General features: G+C 37.0%; 1 protein-coding gene across 3 annotated transcripts in view; it reads right to left on the reverse strand.

Annotated features, from left to right (window-relative positions):
- Positions 1 to 23,447, reverse strand: part of ADAMTS6 (ADAM metallopeptidase with thrombospondin type 1 motif 6) — a 150,561-nt gene that overhangs the window by 11,900 nt on the left and 115,214 nt on the right. For all 3 annotated transcript variants that reach the window (XM_057413572.1, XM_057413573.1, XM_057413571.1), the window contains exons 18-22: positions 23,355 to 23,435; positions 18,333 to 18,496; positions 16,603 to 16,741; positions 5,749 to 5,878; positions 2,040 to 2,244 (exon numbers count right to left, since the gene is read on the reverse strand). In XM_057413572.1, coding sequence (XP_057269555.1) covers positions 2,040 to 2,244; positions 5,749 to 5,878; positions 16,603 to 16,741; positions 18,333 to 18,496; positions 23,355 to 23,435 — 719 coding nt within the window. The remainder of the gene's footprint in view (positions 1 to 2,039; positions 2,245 to 5,748; positions 5,879 to 16,602; positions 16,742 to 18,332; positions 18,497 to 23,354; positions 23,436 to 23,447) is intronic.

Raw genomic sequence — 23,447 nt, forward strand, 5'->3', positions numbered from 1 at the left:
AAAATCCAGTGTATTTATGCTCTTTTGTAACCTCTAGATTGCATTAGCAAATAAGCAAAAGCTTGAGCATCAAAATCTGAGTTTAGGTAATTCCATTTTCTAGTCCTGCTTGAAGACATGTTCTTTCATCTAAGCTGCCATCAGAAAAAAAATTCTTTCTGCTACCAGTTCTGTGGAAGAATACACCACCACTTAACAAATAAAAACCACTTTTTTTTGAGTCACAGTCAAAATTCCATCAAATAAGATGAACTACACTGGTCCCCAGAAATGAAAGCAATGTAAGGAAATAGTTTGCCTACAATAACACTGAATCACCCAAACCAAAAAGCATCAGTAGAATTTAACAAAAAAATCTGTCTCCAAAGCAAATTCAGGACAAAATACCCAAACAAAACCAGGAAAAGGTGTCTTCCATTATTAAGTAATTCTAGAATTTCTGACTTGGTGGAAGTCATGACTAATGGTAATGTGAATGCAAAGTAAATATGCTTGTCTGATAATGCTCTTCTTAAGAAATCCTTAGGGCTTTTTTGCTGGTTTAGTATATTATCTGGATAAGTATAAAAGAAGTAATTTAGAGTGGGCAAAATAATTCAAAGCTCAACTACTGCTAGGAGTGCGTAATTTGATGGCAAAACTGATTTAACCTGAGCATGATTACATTATACTGTTAGTTTTAATTACTATTTTTAGTTTCAATTGCTATTTTATAAAAGCAGTTTACACTATCCTGAGGACTTTATTTAATGTTTACAAAATGTTTTTTTAATTCTCACCAAAAAGACACAGAATTTCTTGTTAATTATGACTGAGGACTAAAAAAATGTGTGTGCTCAACGAGTATATTAGAATAGAAAAGATTTGTATAATTAATTTGTATCACATATTGCAAGTTTTGAGTATGAAAAAACTTTAGTATTTGCATTCAGGAGAAAAGTAGCAAGATTTGCCACTGGTTTCAGTGGAAGCAGCATTCAACTCTTCACTTTTTGAGTTCATTCTTGTTTTCATTTTCATGCTTCTATTAGAAAATTTAAAAAAAATGAATATATATATGAAAATATATATTAAAATGTTTATATGTATATTACTATAGGATTTTAATACATTATATTTCTGGAAGCTCTGAACAGAAAAAAAAAAAAAAGCTATTTTTCTCATTATATTAAAACTGTATCTCATCAGTCAAGTCAGGTTGCCAAGCTACACCTGGCAAAATTCATTCCAGAACAAAGCTGTTGCTTTTCCATAATCCTGATTAAATACCATGACAAGCAGAAGCTTAGTCAAAGCTGAATCTTTAGATTAGAATGATTTTGCTCAAAATCACAATTCCTGCTGTACAAAAGGCTGATATGAAGGCCTTAAGAAATTGTTCAAGCTTCTTATGAGGGTAGCAGTGCCAATAGCTTTGATGATGTATTAGTGAGCAATTAGTCTTGAGGAGGTAGCTAGAGGGCAATAGTATATAGACAGCATACTTCTATGGCTCTGTAACTTGCCATATGGGTACTATTTGATAGTACTGAGATGATGCCTAGATATTCCAATAAAAAATAAAGAAATAAAGTACTGTGATAATGGATGCAAAGTGCTTACGAACTATCAATGCTACAGAAGTAGTATGGTAAGAGTCTTCAACTGAACATCCCCTCCCACTCATCCATTCTTTCCTTCTCACTCCTTTCTGTTTTAAGTTAGATCCATTTTGAAAGGGATGGAATACACTGTACTTTTTCAGGTAGGGACAAGGACAATTTAATGTCTTTTCTGCCTTGATTTTGGTGCCCTACTTCTTGTGTGAAATGCTAACTAACAGTGGGGTAAAAAATACTGTTCTCATGTAGAACAACAAAAGAACTGACAATAGAGAAGAAAAAAAAAGAAGAAAATGCTCAAATACTAAATCTATGAGGTTCTGAATTCCTTATTAATCCTTTACTTAGCACAAAGTGACAGAAAATGTACTAATGTTCAGCAGCCAGAGCTCTTGTCTCTGTTATTACCAATGAGCTGAAACAGCAAAATGTCCTTACTTCTGACCAGTCCAAAGCAACCCACTGTGGGGGACAGGACTGATTATTACAGGGTTCTTTTTCAATAGGCCGGTGTGTTAAACAGTTGGTATTGTCCAGTGTCTCCTCCTCAGAAGGTCCAATCTTTCTGATACAGAGAACTGTTCGTGAACGCATTCCTCCATCACAGGTCTTACTGCATTCTGACCAATCCCCTATAAACCATCTGGATAGAAAAAGTTAGGAGATTCAGTTAATGCATTTCAGAAACAGAGTAGATAACTGCACAGACCCAGAATCCAAACAGTCTAAATTACTAAATCTACATCATTGTTAACAACACATGCATTCATAGTGAAATAAAGTAGAAGTTAAGAGTCTTTTTACTGCAACCAAATATTCCAATAATAATACTATGTTATATTTTTCTAGAGCAGCAATTTCCAGCCTAGGCTACAGTAGTTAGAAAGGAGTGTTGAGGCTGACAAAACTGCAGCTATTTAAGTGGATTTGTACTGGAGTTGCCTGAAGTTATTTCTCTGGAAAGGGTTTGTAACTGGAAATACCTGGGAACCACTACTGTAGGGTACAGCACAAGCTAAAAGCCAAGATGGTTGCCTCCCTGGTAGAAGTCAGGAGTTGTACATTTTATTTAGATCACTTTGTATTGCCATAGAGATTACAGTAGCTGTTAACCTGTCTGTAATTATTTTTTTTTTTTTTTCTACTGATGAATGGTTAATGTAGCTAGAAATATTTCATCACACTGTTGAGCATATTTGGTCTTCAGAATTTCCTATGTTGATTTACGCATTAAAAACTTAAACAGGGGAGGTTTAGATTGGATATAAGGAAGAAATTCTTTCCTATTAGGGTGGTGAGGCACTGGAATGGGTTGCCCAGGGAGGTTGTGAATGCTCCATCCTTGGCAGCGTTCAAGGCCAGGTTGGACGAGGCCTTCGGTGGCATGGTTTAGTGTGAGGTGTCCCTGACCATGGCAGGGGGGTTGGACCTAGATGATCTTAAGGTCCTTTCCAGCCCTAACTATTCTATGATTCTATGATTAGATACATTTGCCTGAATTACCCTTGCAAAGGATGAAGGTGAATTCTAGTATGCTATCACATGTTGCCAAGATGCCAAAAATGCCAGGCATGTCAGTCACTGTGGATGCTCCTGGAGCTATGGTTGGAGCTGCCCCGTAAGATTTGTCATTTTCTGAAAGCTGTGTCAAAAAACCCACGTGTCCTGCTATCTTGTTTTGTGTTACAGAATGTGTCATGTATGTTAAAGACAAACTAGATCAATGCAGAGATGCAAACAAATATGCGATATTCTGTCATTAATTTCCCAGCAAAAGAGCATTAATTCATGATTCTTTGCCACCAAACACACGTTTTACCACAGCAGGGAGAATTAGATACTCTTAAGAGCTTTGGGGAAGCTGAAGTGTTACTTTTTAGTTGGTATTATAATTTGCTCATGTATATTCTCAGATACCTTTTATGTTTATACTGTACAACAAGACAGTACTATCAGAACTATGAGTTACCTGTATCAGTTCTTAAAACCTAGAACTTTAAGAGTTTTTAATAACAAACAAAATATTATGAACAAACAGGCTTTGCTGCGGCTCAGGGACATCAAGTGTAAGATAACATCAAGTGTAAATTAGAAAGAGTGACATTTTCATAACTTTTTGTATGTACACCAGAAGGAAACTAGAATTGTGTTAATTAAAAAGGGAAATATTTGGCTACTCTGTGTAAAGAGTAAATCTTACTGTGTAATAAATGCTCCAGCCAAAGGGGTCAAACTTCTCTGAGTAACTATCTGTTACTTGAACAGATTTCTTCTAGACTACTTAGAGGATCAGGAATCAAGAACCCTTCCTTAGGAGTTTGGCACCTGTATTCACCTTGTGGGGAACATCAGAATGGAGGCAGATGTGGACTGAACTGCTCTGACATACTCAAGCAGATGCTGATTAATACACACTATCCACTTTCTCTTATCTTGATGACTTGAATTACACCATGTTCATCAATGTCCCTGCTGAGTACTGGATGGAGAATCCAGAAGCATCCTGCTTTGCAGGTTGGATCCCATCACTCTGTGTTTTGGGGTTTATTTTTCATTATTACAGTTTGTTGTTTTGTTTTTGCTAAATAATGTCAGTGCAAAAAATAAAAATTAACTAGTTTGGAATAACTATGTTAATGCTACTTATTAGAGTGCTAATTTGTTCATAGTTAAGCTGCACAAATTAAAGGATAGGGATGCGCTTAGTAAAAACAAACAGACCAAACATGTCTCCCAAGTTCCCAGACAAACCACCTCCCAAGTTCTGCTCTCAAGTAATGGTGAAGAGTTTAGTTAGTGCACTTATACCCATACTAAACAGTGTTATCCAAACAGAATCCAAGTGCATACCCTTGCAAGGTAAACATGTATTTACAGACAGACTGTGGGGACAATGACTTAGACCTGTATGTGAGACAGCACATTCATTCAAACACACTCAAGGTATGAAGAGTGTAATGGCTTCACTTCTCTTTATGTCAGATGAGTATGGTACATGACACACAGGAGTAAGTATAGAAGATATTGCTCTGCCATTCTGCAACCAGTCATGACACCAGGGAAGCAGGTGATACTCTAGGCAGAAACTGGCTTTATGAAGATCTGCTGGGATTTTAATGCATTATAATCTTGTCTCATTTCTGCTGGTGTCCCTCGAGCTACAATTTTACAATTTCTAAGAGACATTTAAGAGACCTCAGTATTTCTTTGTTGTGCATTTAATCAGTATTTATGATTTTTTATGCCTAATTTGAATATAGCTACAAGTTAACACCAAAGCTAAACTAACTAGCGCTTGTGAATCAAGAAACGTTTTATCTCAAAATATAAGGACTGTTGTGCGCATGCTGAAATTATTTTCTAGTGCAGAACATCACAACTGTTTCTAAACAGCTTTTGTAGTAAGATTAAGTTATGCTATAGGTCCTTGCCAAATCTCATTTTTGTACAAATGAGCTGCTGTGGTTTTAATTAACTTTTCAATATATAGCATACAGCTATCTTTAAAAATAAAACTAAAGTAGACATCTAATCCTAAAGGCACACAGCATTACTGTGCAACACTAAGTATCCTGGAGATGAAGTTGTCTGACGAAACTATTACCAGTAAATGGCTTGGTCTACAAAGCAGTTTCCATGTTTACCATTTCTCATGTGAAAATTTAAACCCAAATTTTAACGTAATATACTTTAAAATATGGCAATCATTTAGCACATGCATGTAAATATTTATGGCACTGGATAACATTTACGTCATGCATGACATTCTTCAGTCACTGTTGCCTTAAGAATGGTCTCCAGTTCTACTCTGAGCAGTATTTACCTCATCTGACACTCAGACCTTAAAAAGCTGCTTTGCTAGTATGTTTTTACTTACAATATTTGAGCTGCTTTGTGTAGTTTAAAAACCACTGCTCCTCAGTCAAATCAGACCTCCTCTAGGTCAAAGTATTTATCTTCCACAACTGATTTCAGAGAAATAAGAAACCGTAACTGAAACCCAAAACCAAATAATACCCTGTCTGATAAGACAGGATCCTAATAGTCGGTTAAAATTTTATACACATTTGGTCAACAGGATTTATTATAGATTATCAAGATTTTTTTATCTATGCAAAACACATCCATCTTAATGATTAAGACTTACTCGGGTGGGCAAGGCTCAGTGTTGCAGGCTCTTTGGTTTTCTGGAGGCTTACTGTCAGGGTCGCAGTAACTGTTTTGTACAATGGAGTTGTCATCCAGCCTTTTACACACTACCTCTTGTTTCTGCACACCTTGGGATGAAATGAAACACCTTGAATTAATCATTCCTGTTCTTCTACTTGTGTAAACTCAAAAGCAGATTTTACCTATTGAATATTAACCCTACTATCCCACTTTAAGGGGCTGAATGCTGTAGGCATGTGAGTTCCAATTGCTTGAATTGCCCCCGACCACAATAAATCTTTCAGTTTCCTTCAATTTTAGGCCACCCCTAAGATAGAGGATTTAAAATTGCTGTTGTTTTCCAAAACAAAAGGAATATATTTATAGATTTACTAACAGATTGTTTTTATTTGTATATTGCACAAAATCAATTTTCTGCCTACCCTCCTCTCCTAGTAAAACACACTTAAATTTCTGAAGAAAACATCAACAAATAGAATGTGGTCACACTTCAATGCAGAATTATTGTTTATGTGCTCTGGTTTAAAATAACCCAGCAATACTGGGAAACAGTGTTGCATTTTTATACATGTTATTCTATAAACATTTTCTTCATTAAAATAGTAGAATTATTCATTCTGAAAGATACAGCTTGTTTCTGTGAACACTCATTTTGTCTGGCGCTCACAGCTCCTCTTTCACTGATATCCACCAACAGGGAAGTTCAGACCTGATTACTATTCCGAAAACATAACAACCTACCAATGCCAAGGCTACATCATAAGGTAGAACACTGAGCATTTTCTGATTTAAAAAAAAAAAGGATCTGAAAAAAGGCACTAAAGTGACACTGATATGACAACAGTGCAGCTCAGAGTACTGCTGTAAAGAGTAGTACATATGACCTCCTCCTCTCCTGTTTAAACAAGCTGTTTGCTAGCATAAAACCACTGTGGATGCACAGTTTGTATGCAGGTCTTATTGAACATGAGTAGTCATAATACTGAAGTAATAGAATCATTTGTATGATAAAAGTTGCAAAAATCCTTGATCCTTTCTTAAAAAGAGAAGCAATTATTTAACTTTTCCAACATGTGAAATGCATACAATTAAATAGGGATTAAAGCATTGTGGCTTCAAATATCTGCCAACTTTACTTTACAGCCTTCTTTTCATTTTAAGACAAGTTTTTTATAGGAGATAGCTGTGCAGTAATAAAAATAATTACATAAGTATGTTTTTCAGACACTAAATATTCCACTAAAAACATGAGATTTCTTTCATCAGGTATTTGTAGTACTTTTGCTCATTTTAAGCAACTTTAAGCAACTAAACAACTTACCTTGCAATTGCTTCTTTTACTATTCATTATGGACAAGAATAAAATCTCCTACTTTGGTTCCTAAAACATGATCTATATGAAATTCAGGTATTTAATTCCAACAGTGAGTCAAGCCCAAACTTGAGATCCCTGAAGTTTGGCCCACAAAGCATCCTGCTTGGCTATGAACAGAAGTCTCCCAGTCTATAAACAAATTAAATGTCTTCATGATGTAATGTATGAAGGACATTGTTCCCGATGGTCACGAATTTTGAGGATGGCATGCACTCCCCCAGGGGGCTGCAGATGCAAGAGTAGGTTGCTAATTATCGCTAAGGCGATTCCAAATTCCCATGAGCACATCATAACTTCTGAGACTTGGTGGTAATTTAGCTAAGGTGGCAAGACTGTGTTTTCTAGCCCACAGATTATTTCTAGATTTTTATTTGCTTAGAGCCTGATATAAAATTCCTAAACCACCCTGAAGACAAGGATGAAAATTTATACCTGCCTGTGCTAGACCAGTGTCTTATTTTCTGGTTGCAGATCAAACCCCTTGTCTTCCTGCCATGAGTTCCTCCTGAATCTTGCCCTGGCTGCACTGTCACCCAGAATGCATATTAAAAATACCTTCTCTTTCCCTGCCCTCTTAGACCTCTCAACTTTCTATGATACACAGTTAAGAGTACTACTCTTCTGGAGATGTACTTCCAGTAGAAACCTCTTCTCTCTGCAACAGCAAATTGCTACTGTCATGGCATCCCACAAAACATGTTTATTATCCCTCATATAAAAACAGTCTTATTAATTAAAATACTCTCAGGCAAACCCATCATTCTGGATTTTAAGCACATAAAAATGTTCCATGTACCCTCAACTCTAATGTTGACATTTCTGACAAGCAGGAGGGAAATTAGAGTCATCACTCAACACAACATTTCTTACAGGATGCCTGTTTAGCAGGTGGGAACTTTGTATCGGCCCTCAAAATCACCTGGCTCATCACCTCACTTCAAAATCATTAACAATGCTGAGACCAAAAATGCTTAATGCTGGAGTCTTCACTCTACTGCAGCACCTAAAGCCAACGTCTGAAGCTTTGCTCCTGGGATATGCGCTTTTTGATTACAGCTACATGCAACCTTCACAAAGTAAGCACTCTAAATCAAGTTGTAAATAATTTCACACATCTGATATCTTAGGTTAACCATAAACATCACAGTCATTTTAAAGTAAGTTTTAGTTATGAAAAAGATACTAATATGAGACACATTTTGCAGGTGAGCCAGGTAAACCAATCAGGTTCTTCTTTCTACAGGTATCAAACAGCAGAGAAGGCTACCAGAGTATTTTCCAAGTGTATCCTACATACCAAATCTACATGAACAAGATAAAAAAAACAACCATTTTTGAATGCTATTCAACCTCCATTTTTTTTAATTTATGTGCTTTACATGTTGGAAAAAAATAATTTTGCTAGATAGGCTCCGTCGGAATTCAGAAACAACTCAAATCATTATCATGGGGGACCCTCAAGGGCCTGAAGTACAAGCCTACACAGCTGTTGGTTGATTATGTTAACATACAGGTGTTCTCTTTCAGGTATTCATGTATCAGATATCAAAGACTTGAGAGCTTCACATCAAGACATTCAATTTATAGCATTCTCAGCACCTAATATTTCAATTACATGAACTGATAGAAAGCTGAAATTCAGTGAGATCTTGCACTGTAAGGGCAATTAAATAACCTTGGAACAAAGGAGTTTGGAATATACATATAGAAGCAATGCCCTTCTATTGTTGGGAGTCACTCTATGTAACCCCTTTCAAAAACTGATCAAGGTCCACTTCAATTCCAAATACATTTTTCTTTTCTGAACTTCTCATTTGTGACTACTAAAAGCATTCCAATTTCCATTCTAGATGTATTAACTGCCAAGTTAGGTCTTTTTTAATTAAAAACATTCTTTCAGATTAAGTAACTTTATTGTGTTAACCAGCTGAACTCTTGCAGTCTCTGTGCTGTTAGGTAGACCATTCCTTTGATCAGCCTCCTTTGATCAGCCTCACAACACTTCCACAAACCTGCTCACACCTGAGTTTACTACAGCCACAACAGAGTTCAGTTTAAGTAACTTTATTGTGTTAACCAACTAACTCTTGCAGTATCTGTGCTGTTTGGTAGACCACTGCTTTGATCATGATCAGCCTCACAACACTTCACAAACCTCCACACACCCGAGTTTACTACAGCTACAATAGAAACTGTGCCTAGTACTCCAACGTGATTTTACTAGTGACTTATGCAGTGTCATTTATACTTCTAAACAAATATATCCTAAAATCAAACCTGCCTTTGTCAGGGTTACAACATATCCCAGTCTTCCCTATGTCTTCTAGCACTGCACTGTCAGCAAATTTCTCGTTTTTATGCTGCCCTGTCTGTCACTTATTTTTACATCTTTATACTTCTTCAAAACTTCAAAATGGCTAGTAGTTTTCTCTCTCTAAATATATATACGTACACTGATATGCAGAGTGACAAGTTCTTTTCTTTGATTCTATACTCCTTTAGTACTGTTTTAGTAGAGAAAAGACATCAATTGCAGCATGAGAGAGAAAAATGCTGGGTTTATCTCTTGAAGCTTTAAACTCCATAATCTATGCAACCACTGCCAACAGATGAATATTATTAAAATTAGCTATGACAACCTTAGTAGGAGTATTTCTTCTGCAATTTTCTACTCAAACATCACTACGACAAGAAACAGTATTATAAAGGCCTAGCCAAACAGCCATGCTACTAACATGGCGCTGTTAGCTGACACAGAATTAATGTTCAGCTCAACTGCTGAATAATCATTTATCCTTTCTATCACAAGCTGCCTTAGTTCTCTTGGTGGCTGATGAAATAGGCTGAATCCTGCCTTCATAATGGTATTTCTGTCAAAAATAATTATTCAAAAATAATTTATACATATTTTAGAATAAAGTATTTTAATAATGCGTACTATTCTTGCAAAGACATTTATGGGATAGCACAGATAGTAATGTTTTGACTGAATTTCCTACTGGCATCAGACACATTTCCTTCTAGGCTTTGGCTAAAAATTGGCAGCCTCAGTAAATTCATTTCTGAGGTGCTATGTAGTAAGAAAGTATTCTGAAGTACTACAAACACAAAGCATCATTGTGCTCATTTTTTAAAAAAATGTAAGCCAGATGTGTTATTTATTGAATCTGTCAGGTAGCATAACATCCATAAGACAGTATTCACCACTAATCACTCACACACTGAAGAACTTTTAATCCATGCTAGGAGACATATTCATACTGTTTTAAAATATTCTTCAGCATCTTCCCAGACAGTATGTATACTTTGCATCTTTCCATACTAATTGCAGTGTTATATAAAATAAAATCTCAAAAACAAAATTCATATTCTAACTTAGACAAGAAAAAGCAATGGAAAAAACTAGAAGTTCAGCTTTTACCCACACAACAGCTCTAACATGGTTAAGCCCCCTGGACCTTGAGAAAACTTTTTTAAGTAACCAACTCTTCCCTGACTATATGGTCGCTCTTAAAATAACCTAAAAAGCACCACTAAACAAATTCATTTAAACTCTTGGGGGACTAATTACAAGCAGCTAGACAAAAACATTCTCCTTTCAAATCTACAGATTTATAGTTTATGATAAAATGTCCTCATGACTGGTCAATGCAATTCCAATAGAAAACAAAACTCCAGTGGTTTAGTGACCATAATCTCCAGAGAACTGAGATGTTTTGCAGATTTCAATTCACAAATAGTCTGTATAACTTTCAGCAGCCAACTTTTAAATTACATGAAACACATTTTATTCTTAAATTAAAACTGCAGGCATGTAAATGTTGTATCTATTTTTAAAACCAATCCCAAAAATTGTGGTTTGCTATTGCAATAGTTAATTATAAAGATGCCAATACCAATACATGGTGAATCCTGTATCACTAAAACTAGTGCATGCTGGTTAACCCAGACATACTTTCTGAGCTCACTCATCGGATCACAAGATGTTCATCACAGAGCCAAACTTACATTTTTTTCTTGACGAGGACAAGTATGTTTTATTTGTCTAAAGACAGTTTCACAATTCATTTAAGGACATGAAGAAAAACATAGTAGACACAAAAGTGATGAGCAACAAAGAAAACTGAATGGCAATCAATTTACTTATAATAGTGTACTGACTATGTCATAAACCCCAATGAATATCTAAGACATTTAACTCATCTGGAGATGAACTCTAATAGGACAAATGATCAAAACCAATGCTTAGGATACCTGGTAAATTCCAGATTAACAAATGCTGTCATTTGTTCCCATTTACTGCTAGAATTATTAAGCATGGAAGAAATTTAGAAAAGGGGGGCATGCACTTATTGGAGTTATTTTTAAATGTATACAGAAGTAAAAACACAGAGAAGGATTTTTTTCTTTCAGTGGATTTTTTTTTTTTTTTGTACAATAGCACCAGCAGTCACTTCCTTATTAAGCATATTTATGGATACACTTGCTAGAAGATAACATATACAGCCAGACAGGCATGACAGTAAATAAACTACAACTCTATTACCTGTAAGCAATATACATCACCCTTTCCTATTTTAGTACTTCCTTCTTCTCTTTCCAGCCATCATTTTATTACTTCATATGCTGTTTCTATGTATTCTACTTTTCCCTTTCTCAGACTTTCTCATTAAATAATAGTCAGCTTCTTAAGGAAAATATGTTGTAATTATTTTTTCTGAATTCCAGTGAACTGTTCTACTGTTCCCACCTATCCATCCATTCATCCATCCATCCAACCATCCATCCATCCATCCATCCATCCATCCATCCATCCATCCATCCATCCATCCATCCATCCATCCATCCATCCTGTGCCTGCCCCATCCCTGGCAGTCTTCAAGACCAGGCTGGCCAGGGCTTTGAGCAACCCGCTTTAGTGGAAGGTGACTCTGACAACGGCAGGACAGTGAGGGCTGGAACCAGATGATCTTTAAGGGTCCTTCCAACTCAAACCATTCCATGACTCTAAGATTCTGAATAACCTGTTCTCTCCTCCGGCTGTATATTCTGGTGTTCTCTGGAATAGTTTTCCTGTAGTTTCTAAGTCTGACATACCTATAAAGACCTATATAAGATAGTAACAAATTTCCTTCTGAAAACTCTTGACTCAGAGTAGAACAGTTATCAGTAAACTTTCAGGAAAAAGGGAATTAATATTGAGAACACATGTAGCTCAGTTTTATGTAACGTTCCCAGACAGGAAGAACTAGCTCAGATACTCTAAATTTGTATTTTAAAGAAATGTTTTTCAACATGGAAAATACTGGTTCTAGCATCCAAAAAGAAGAGCTGCAGTTCTAGATTTCCAAGCCTATGAACAGACACTAAGACATGCTAAAATTGAATGAAATTGTATTCTCATCCTATATATGAGTACATGAATACAAAAAAAAAAAGTTGTCTGTTACCAGGCAAACTTATTTAACTACCCAGAAAATCTGAAAAACCTATTTTTAGAAAAACATAAGAAAATACCAAAGTAAACCTCAGACTTTAGAGACTTGATTCTGCTTGGTTCACTGTACAGAAGGTGACGTTCACTGGCAGAGAAAACTATGGAATATTTTGTTCTTTTCCCCTTTAACTTGAATGACACTACGAAATACACAGTTTACAATCTCTCATGAAAGAAATTCTAACTTCCTTCTGCTTTTTAGAGGCAATCTAAATATGTAACTGTTTCACAAACTTTATCTCCTAGACCACTTTATGAATACTACAGGGGAAGAGGAGGCACAATGTCTGCAGTGGAAAGAGTCCACCAATTTCACGAGCTTGGCTGAGTTTTCAGAATACTTTGCTTTATTCGCAGTTCATGCAGTGATGAACGATGAACTGATAATTAACAAGTAAGACTGTAATGTATGCTTTGAATTGCTCAGTATCACATGAGAACCACAGACGGGAGGCAGAAATAGAATCCAGAGCTCTGACACTGTTGTAATCAGGAAACCCTCCTTCTCCTCCCTACCATTCCATTTACCATGCTCTTTCTATTCTGCAAAACTGAGACAAGCATAGGTCCTGTTTGAAAAGTTAAAGCAGTTTTACTGTTCAGATGTGACTTGTCAGGACAGCAGAGATGAACAAAATAGAGAAGTCCAGTGCAAAAGGCAGCATGTTATCATCTAATGAAAGATTGTAGGCTGTTCTTAGCTTGCTGTTAGCTTGCTTCTTGGCTCCTGACAGCTCTAGAACCCTCTCCAAGACAAGGCCTACAAGCAACTCTAGGAACAGCTGAATGCAGTGAATTGCCCTCAAAATACTATGAAGAGACTGCACAAAATTGGACACTTCTGCAACATCAAATACTCCAAAACCACTTAAACTTTGCACTGTCAAAATACTGCTCTTGCTTTTATGCTCTGCTTCGGGACGTTCAGCACACACCCTCAAGTTCACAATACAGAAATATCAACTTGGTGGGCTGTAAAGCAGTTCTTACTATTTTTTAGATTCCTTGAATTAAAAAACATACATCAATTATGCTTTAAGCATCACAGACTTAGTCAAATAGTATGTAATGCAGACGCAGTCAGCTCAATTTAGAGAGCATTAGACTGGAGAAGTGAAAAGTGTATGTGAACTAGGCCTGTGACACAGCCTCAGAGAATGGTCCCTGCTCAACTGGATTCTGTTTCACGAACAGCCAGAACCTCAAAAAACATAACTGTCATTTCCTGGCTTCTAGATACTTGCTATTTTTATGTTCTTTTAAGGCACCTTTTGAAGTGTTACATATACCTACAATTGTGACATAATGTTAAAATACAGGCGTGTTCAGAGATAAACAAAAAAATGTGTTGACTAGAACTTAGGTCTGTCTACAACCTTGATATGAAGGCATATCTGGCTCTACATCATCTAGAGCTTTTGGATCAAGATATGATCAAGATATATCAGAAACCAGAGCCGATGGGGGTGAGTTATTAATGAACAAATTCCTGAGACATGCAGGAGGTATAGAAATAGGTGTGATGTTCCCACCAAGAGCATTGGATGTGATGGGGTAAATGTCAAAACAGTCTCCTTCAAAAAGAACAGCTACTCCATTGACTTCCGACCCCAAAACCCATGGTTTTGATCCCAAGAAATGGGCAGAAGAAATTACAAAAGCCAAAGTATAGGGTCAGATCATATGATCAGCCTTGATCAGTGTACGCCCTACAGGGAGCTACATCAACTACAATAACAGGCAGGAAGATGTTGATGCCCTAACTTGTTTACAGTTTGTCCCAAAGTCACTATATTTTTTAACTTCATGAGTAAAAAATAATTTCCATACTAATATTCCCTGCCTACTGTATTTTTTTTTTTCTACTTTCAGTCAGAAATCTTTTAACTGTTTAATATTTTGCTCTCCTCTGATACAGAGCGAAATGTCTCTCCTAAAGATAAGAGTTCAAAAAACCAGAACTTCAGTAACAGACTTGATAATGAACCTACATAAATAACCAAAGCTATGCAGTGGTTTCAATTCTAAGTTTTCTCAACACTCCCTATTTATATTAGCCAAATTTTTCAGTTATGGTCCCTGTCTCTATCACCTTTGTCTCCTTTTTCTTTTTCCCTGACTCAGTTCCTTTTTAGAATTTTGTCTTCTTTTGGCACATGGAGAAAGGTGTTTCATAAACTGCAGGGAATAGCAAGTACTCATATGGAGAAAGCAGATACAATTTTTAACAAGAATTACAGCTACAATGAAATACTTATTCCCTGAGCACAGATCTCAGTGAAAATACGTGACCATAGTATATATCCTCATACTAAGAGGAAGGAAAGACAAGCGCCTTACGGTTTATCCATTATAAGTTGCTGAAAATAATAAACCCCCCAACAAAATTTGAAATTAATAAACATATACAGTTTTCAGGGATGCACAGATCTTCCATTAAAAGTTAGTCAAAACATTTTGACCTAGAGAAGTGTCGCTTCCTTCAGAGCCAATTATTTGTTCCCATTGTATACTGTCAAATCTGTGAAATGACAATGACCTACATGACAGAAGACCCATGGCTAAAATTCTCTATCTAAACCAATGGGAGCTCTCCCATTTACTTCAAAAAGATCATTAACTCACTGCTATCATAGAAAAGTGATTTGGCAGTACTTGTAAGGTTCTGTTACTTGGAACTGTATTTTGCTATGAGCTAGGCACTTCCCATCTTTACACTACATCTTTAAAATGTTCCTTTGCCTACCAGGCTCACCATCACTAGAATAGTAGTTAAAAAAGCAATCTGTCAACCAGGATTCTGCAAATGAACAATAAAAAATATAGGAGAAAGTTAGTACCTTCCTCTATTTTGTTTTGAGACTTTCTCTAGTGGCACAGAAAATAATTAGTGATGTCCTCTGTGTATTACATACGGCAAAGCAAACAGCTGTATTTAAAAAAGTGAACAACTAGTAACAGCCACAGCTGGTTCCAGCAGAAAAAAAGTCACGATGGTTCCAAACACAAATACCTCCAGTAGCCACAAAAAAAAAAACAAGAAAAGGACAAATATGTGGTCCAAGGGTTCTTTAAAAAAACATGGTGCTTTTCTCTTGCTATGGGCAGTGAACAGTACAGCAGAAAAATGAAATTCTGAGGTGGACTTAGAGCACTCTCCCACATCTTCTGAATCAGAGTTATGCTGGGGAGATGATGCATTCAGTCTCCAGACAGAAGAAAGATACTATTCACACAGCACTTCTACTCACTAGCCCATGCAGCAGCAACGGTGCTGGCTTTGAAGGAAGCCAACTGTCCTGCTTTCCCACAGATAAAGAATTGCATTCGTGGCCACTAGAGGGAGGATTAGGAATACAGTAAATTGAGGGTAAAAGGCACCCATGATGAACCACATGGGACAATCTACAAATCCCCCCACCGCTGCCAAAGGGCAACAATTCTTAAGACACTGCTATGGGCTGGGAAGTATTATCCCATTGTTATCATCTGCTACAGGGGACCTGCCAGTATACATCCTAAACTTTGGTGGCTGGAGGATAGAGGGCTGACTAGGATCATGTGAAGCAATACCTACAAACACACAAAGACACAACCCTTTATTTACAGGTGCCTTATTTGCCTTCTGGTTTTCAATATCCTTACTTAAAACTTCTGATGTCCTTTATCAAGAGAGCTCCTGCTAAAAGCAAACACACCAGCTTCAAGACAAACTCAGAAGAAACATCACCAGAAAACCACACTGTGCCAAGATACTGTATTTAACAAAAAAATCTGAACATATTAGAAGTACTTGAAACCAACAAAAACCCACTGTGATAAAATAAATGTTCTTACACTAAATTCAGGTTTGAGGCATGTCTGAAAGAAATGTTTTCAACTAGTTACCTAGATAATTATGCAGTAAACTGTACCTTGCAATTCACTTTACCATGTAGCTCGACTGACTAGTGTCTTACCTCCAGCACAAGTAGCAGAACATTCTGACCAAGGCAGATGATTCCATGCAAAGCCAACTTCATTGTCTCCACTGCCAGTGCGAGAGATGGGAACATTGAATTTATACCTTATACCCAAATTTTGTTCCTGTAGCAGAATCTGTAGTTGAAAACAACTGGTTATACCATTAAAACAGGCAAGCAGAGGGCAACTACAGTGACATTTAATCTAGGTTTGTGTTATGTTCTAAGGAAGCGAAAAAAGTTATAAAGGAAGCCATAGGAGTTCTTTAACATATTCCCAAAAGAACCTGGACTAACTTGAAACATATACAAAAGTATTATTGTCTAAGGTGAGTTTTGTCTTTTTTCCTCCTTAACAACTTAGTAACTTCTGTTAGTTCTTTATTCTGAACATAATTGTTCTAAAAAAACCCCCAGTTTTCATTAAATTAATGTCTTAATGGAAATTGACAGCTGAATAATTATGTGAGGTCAAAGCTGGTTAAGGACATTACTGTGCAAACATACAGCAGTCCTCACTGAAATACTGGGAGGAGCTACTCACACAGCAGTTATGAACCTAGCTCTGCCCTTGTTTGCACTTCCACTGACTACAGTTAATAGTAAAAATAGTAACAGCAGCAGGCTGTGGCCGAGGTCATTGTTTTCCCCTAATTCAACAGCCAACAGCATTAGCTTGGTGGAATCACACCTTTTGAGTCCTTCAAAGGAGTATCAAAACTCTCACTGCAGCTGTATCACTGCAGGTGATACAGATGGAAGTGCAACAGTCGCTGTGAGTTTTCGGCTACCCTCACTGTTGACTATCCTCCGCATACCACGCATCCAAGACTAGTCTTTGACTTTATCAAACTTTTTCTTCTTTCTGTTGCTAGAAATATGTATCATGTTAGATGCAGAAATCTGATACTTTTTATCCCCTACTACCTCATTCATGTCTATCTTCTGTGATACTTTGCAGTCACATTTGGGCAAAAAAAAAAACAGAGAACTTTCAGTAAGAAAGTCAGTGGCACTGACTGAATGAGAAATGCATTATAATCATTGCATAACTCATTCTATATAGACTCTCTAGCTGATCCACACCTGCTGAAGAAGAAACAGGATTCATGTGTTTGAAAATGCTGCCTAAACTGTGAATATCCAGCCAACAATCATTCTATACAAGAAAATATCCTATATGGCTCAAGCAATCCCTGAACTGCACGTCTGGCAGACGACAGAATATACTGGGCAAGAGTCACCTTGTTCTTCTGCTTCTCGCCAATGTATAATGCAACAGTAGGCTAACTACTGCCTCCTGTCAGAGACAAGGTATCAGGATCCTGGTCACATCTGTTACTTTCTTGTATTTTGTACCATCTGTTCAGAACAATGTATGTCACAGCAACATAAACGGGATAAACGACAATACTCTTGCTGTGGTCAGACTACACCTCACACTCAGGCCAGGCTTAAAACCACTGACATCTACAGAAGTGTCAAGAACTGTCATGCTGTATCTCAACACTTACATGTATCAGCAATGTAGATATGTAGAGATGCAATATATGTCCCATTTAGAATTTCCAACTACCATTATTCTGAACTGCATTTAAAAGAGATGAGACATTTTCTGTGAGATTTCCTTAGGGTACAACCTATTTTGATTTTCTTCATGGCCTTGTCTTTTCTCAGAACACAAATACATTTTTTAGATTTCATAAATACATTGATTACAACTTTACCATGACTATGAGATTTTCTGAAGTAGGGCCTAGTGCTTCCAAAGACTCTGGTTCATCTGTTGGCCTCTTGTAATGGAAAGCTGTTCCAGCAACATCAAATTTTCTTGGCCAGTCAATAGTCCAGGCACCATTAATATAGTAGTCATCCTCTTCAGATTTTAAAGCTTAAAAAAAAATACAAGCCACCTAAAAATTGGAAGCAGCATTTATAATGGAGAAGCCATTTCAAATTTATCTACTAATCTGCTAAATTTGCTAGAAGCTTTTTTATTTTTAAAGCAATATAAAGCCATTGCTTTCACCCTGTCAAAACAATATTGCCTCTGCAATAATCTTCAGTTTGAAGGTATACTTTGCAGATTTCAACATGCACACGCTATATGGAACAAAACAGAATTCCTATTGCACCTTGCAATGTATCTTCAACTCTAAAACTGAACCTGTGTGCAATGCATGCAGTTTTATGTAAGATATATGTAGGTCTCAAATGTATCATCAATTACCAATCTCATCTTTAGGTTAAGAGGCTGGGGCACGGAATAGGTATTTCATGCAGTGTGCAGAGGAAAAAAAGAGAAATAGCATTGAGTCTGATGTATGGTGTCAATCAGCTCTTGTTTTGTTGCCTCTGTTCACTATGGGTTTTTTTCCCCATATCCAAATCCAAGATATTTCTATTACAAACCCAACTACTAGCTATTTAATCAGATAAAATACTTTATTATTCCTAATTTAAAACCTTAAACCATAAAAGTAATACAGATACAACATAAATTTTTTAGCTAAGCAACCAATTAGGCTGGACAAATGTATTATTCAGGAATTTGTACTTTATGTTTTATTAATAAAAATTAGGTTAAGTTTCTAAATATGAAACTGACTTTGTATCTTGAGGTGAATATTCTGTTAAGTAGATACTGACTTCTTGACTTAAGGTCATTTCCAAGTTATTCAGCATTCATATTTACTTTAAATAAAACATGTTCTTAAAGGCAAAATGATGGTTGGAAATACATGAACAAAAAGGCATGTCATTTTTCGTTGAGACTAGTAAGCGACTTCACTAGATAGAGGACAAAATCACATCACAATCATAAGGAATAGGACAGCTTATGATCCAGTTTTACAGACAGTTTACCTGAAACAGTTAGGGAAAATGTCTCAGTGATGCTTTGAGTAAAGAAACTAGCTCTGACATACTTATCCAAGATTCTCAAAATAATTCAGATGCCTTATTGTTTATACAGGCTTTGTAGCACAAGAAGGAAATGGTTAAAAGAAGCAAGTATAAGAATAAAAATGCAAGCAGTACTGTACTTAAAGAAAGGAACAATATTCACTATTTCACTTGCTATATGAAATAACTGTTACAGCTGAACATCAGTATTTTATCAGTAGCTCTATTTTTACACAGTCAAAATTTCTATCCATCCCACTTTTATAAAATGTAGCTTAATCAAAAGAAGAATCAATATGTATGCTGTATAGATTTAATGTATATCCAGATGCAAAGCAGTTCATTTTTTACCTGTCTTACTGCCAATGAAACATTCATTTGCATTCTGTAAATAGATTTACCCAATGTCAGTTGTTACACATATGTGAAGGCCACACAGTTGTGAATAGCATTCCAGTAACATAATTACATGACAATGATGACACGGTGGCATATTGCTATTAGCATATGAGATAGAAGGAACAAGTTAATATTATCAAATCATTTATGAGAACTTGAGAATGCAGAAAGCCCACAGAAAATTAGCACACAAGACCCTGTTGCATAAGAGGAATATAAGGGAAGACACCACCTTGGATCAAGCCATTTAAGGGAAGATAACTCCATTACTAAAACAACATTTTTGCATCAGCTCTGAAATCAGGCAGTTTTGTTGTTGCTGGGTTATTTGTTCAACAGATCAGTTTAAAATATTGAACTCTTTATGCAACTGTAGAAAAATGTTTTTGCTGTTACATCAGGCGCAATATCAGTGCAGAAATGATCAGGAGAGCAGGAAGAGAACTGATTAGAGAAGGGTGAGGACAGGTGCTGACTGAGCTAACTGAGCTCCCAAATGTCCAACTGTAGCCTAAATTTGAGGCCATGGCTAGCAAAAGAACTGGATCTTAAGTTAAGGAACCATGGGATGTTTGTTAGTTAAGTTTGAAAGCCTGCTAGCTGAAATGAACAAAGAAGAAACTTTGAAGCCAGCATGACAGCTACAGAGGAAGCGTTTAACTTTTTCCTTTTTTTGCATACTTCCAAATGAATAAATTGATTTCTTAGACTGTGGTCTTGTATTTGGCAGCAGTGCACATAAAAGAAAACACAGGAATACCCATTAATGGTTATTTACATCTGAGTCAGTTTTCTAATCTGGTCCACGATATGGCCACACAAACAGCTGTCATGCAACAACAGAGGGAACTCCATAAAGACAGGGAAGTAGCTGTGAAGTTGCCAATGTCATTAAAGAAATATCCCTACAACAATACCCTTGAGATATGTATTTTAACAGAATAAACCCATTTTTAACTACCTTTGTGCTCTCACAGTTCTTTTAAGGGAGCAGACAGATTTAAAACCTTCCTATCCCCAGAAATTTGTCTTCCTAAAATAGTGGTCTGGTTCACACTCACAGATCAAAACATCCCATCACTAAATGAAATGGCCCCTGAGACCTTGATTATCTTTCACTAGGGTATAATGGCAGTTTTTAAAGTTGGAAATACAAGAAACTAGTGTAGGAGAGGAATCCCCTATGTGTGCAGTCAGGGCTCAGGAAACCCCTTGAAATTGTGACAAGGACATAAAAAAGTGTTTATGTAATACCTTATGTTTTTAGATCTGTGGCCAGATTAAATGCCAATTAAGTTGTGTTTTTTTAATTTAAACGAAGAAAAAATACATTTTTGTTTCATTTTAGACAGATAGTGCCACGAATTGAAATGCTTTTCCAGGTCACCTTCCTCTGCTTATAAAACAGCAGAATTACAAGCTGAATTGTACTAGCTATGAGTTATCCTCTTTGTTCGGTTTTTCACCTCTCCATGAAATAGCTCTTAGCTGTATATGACCATGACCGGCAGTGTGCGCTCACAGCCCAGAAAGCCAACCATATCCTGGGCTGCGTCAAAAGGAGCGTGACCAGCAGGTTGAAGGAGGTGATCCTGCCACTCTACTCTGCTCTTGTGAGACCTCACCTGGAGTATTGTGTGCAGTTCTGGTGTCCTCAACATAAAAAGGATATGGAACTGTTGGAACAAGTCCAGAGAAGGGCCACGAGGATGATCAGGGGACTGGAGCACCTCCCGTATGAAGACAGGCTGAGAAAGTTGGGGCTGTTCAGCCTGGAGAAGAGAAGGCTGCGTGGAGACCTCATAGCAGCCTTCCAGTATTTGAAGGGGGCCTATAGGGATGCTGGAGAGGCACTCTTCATTAGAGACTGTAGTGACAGGACAAGGGGTAACGGGTTAAAACTTAAACAGGGGAAGTTTAGGTTGGATATAAGAAGGAAATTCTTTCCTGTTAGGGTGGTGAGGCACTGGAATAGGTTGCCCAGGGAGGTTGTGAATGCTCCATCCCTGGCAGTGTTCAAGACCAGGTTGGACGAGGCCTTGGGTGATATGATTTAGCGTAAGGTGTCCCTGCCCAAGGCAGGGAGGTTGGAACTAGATGATCTTAAGGTCCTTTCCAACCCTAATGATTCTACGATTCTACGACAGGATGCATGGTATACCTCTCCCTAGCCACCTCTGTTTGAATGTTGGTACAGGACATATGAACAACCTTACCCACGGTATATTCTGACATCGGGGAAGGGCCATGGGCAGTATGATGCTGGAAAGATAATAATTAGCACTGTACTGCTGGAGTACTGCTGTTATTACTGCTGCAGAATGGAGGGAGGTTGATTATCTGCTGCATAACAGAAGGAGGGAGGCAGGCAGAAAGAAACTCAGGCATCCAACAGTAAAAGGTACCATCATTATCAATAAATCAATTTAGGAATTCATGTACCTAAGGAGGATAACTGCCCTTACAACTCACACTTTAAGGCATCATAATCCTTTCCAACATGTTAGTGTTATACACAACAACTACATGGAGTGCAGATTGACAAAAGCGGCCTCTGACGTATTACCTGTAAATTGCTGTTTAGTCTAACATGTAATAACTTCGGGTTGTGTTAATCTGTTAGTCTGCTGTATAACTGATCAGCTCTCTAATCTATTCTTGACTAATAGGTATTCTTGCACTACTGTGAATGGACTGCCATGTAAATCAGGGTACAGAGAGTTTCAGAAATGTGTGCTGTTTTGAGTCTGATGAAGCCAGATTTGTATGTATCAGTATTAAAAAAAACAGAAAGCAAATTTAACACAGCCTTTAAAGAATTTAATAACAATTAGGGAATATGAATTTAATTCTATGCTTTACAACAGACTTCCTGAATTATCTCAAGCAAGCACCTAGTTTTTCTGCACCTCATTTTCCTTATCTATAAAACAGGGATGGCATCTACACAATACAGCACCTCAGTAACACTGTATAATTGATACTTTAAATTCCCTTAAGATAGAGAGACAGTATTGTTAGCATTTAAGTAACTACTGCTGTTGATGAGTAATCATTGCAAGAATAAAACCATGTTTTAAACCAGTTTAATCCCACAAGATCAGAGACTTCCCTGATGGAAGAAACTACCTCAGTGTGGGACAGTACATCATTTGGATACTCTTTGTGCACTTCAGCTGGAGTCTGACACTATAACTATAGTGAATTGATGTGATTTCGCTCCGAGTGGACAAGGAGGAATCACTCAATGTAACTCATTAGTTCCATTCAAGAAAATACATCCTAACCAACTTCTGCAACTGCCCGATCACAACCTAATATTAACAGCTAATAATTCCCTCTGCTGCTTCTGCTACGCCTATGGTTTAGCCAAACCAGAAAATGTACCTTCAATTCACAACATTAACTGACCTAATAACAGCCTGCCATTTAAACCATGTTCTTACCAATGTAGTTCTTTGACATTGCCACTTCTCTTACTTCAATGTGCACAGAACCTCTTGGAATTCGAATCACTTCCATATAGCCTGTAATACAAA

Source organism: Pezoporus wallicus, unplaced genomic scaffold (assembly GCF_028554395.1).
Source record: "Pezoporus wallicus isolate ANWC-B61680 ecotype Strahan unplaced genomic scaffold, APGP_CSIRO_Pwel_v1 contig_608, whole genome shotgun sequence".
Taxonomy (NCBI): Eukaryota; Metazoa; Chordata; class Aves; order Psittaciformes; family Psittacidae; genus Pezoporus; species Pezoporus wallicus.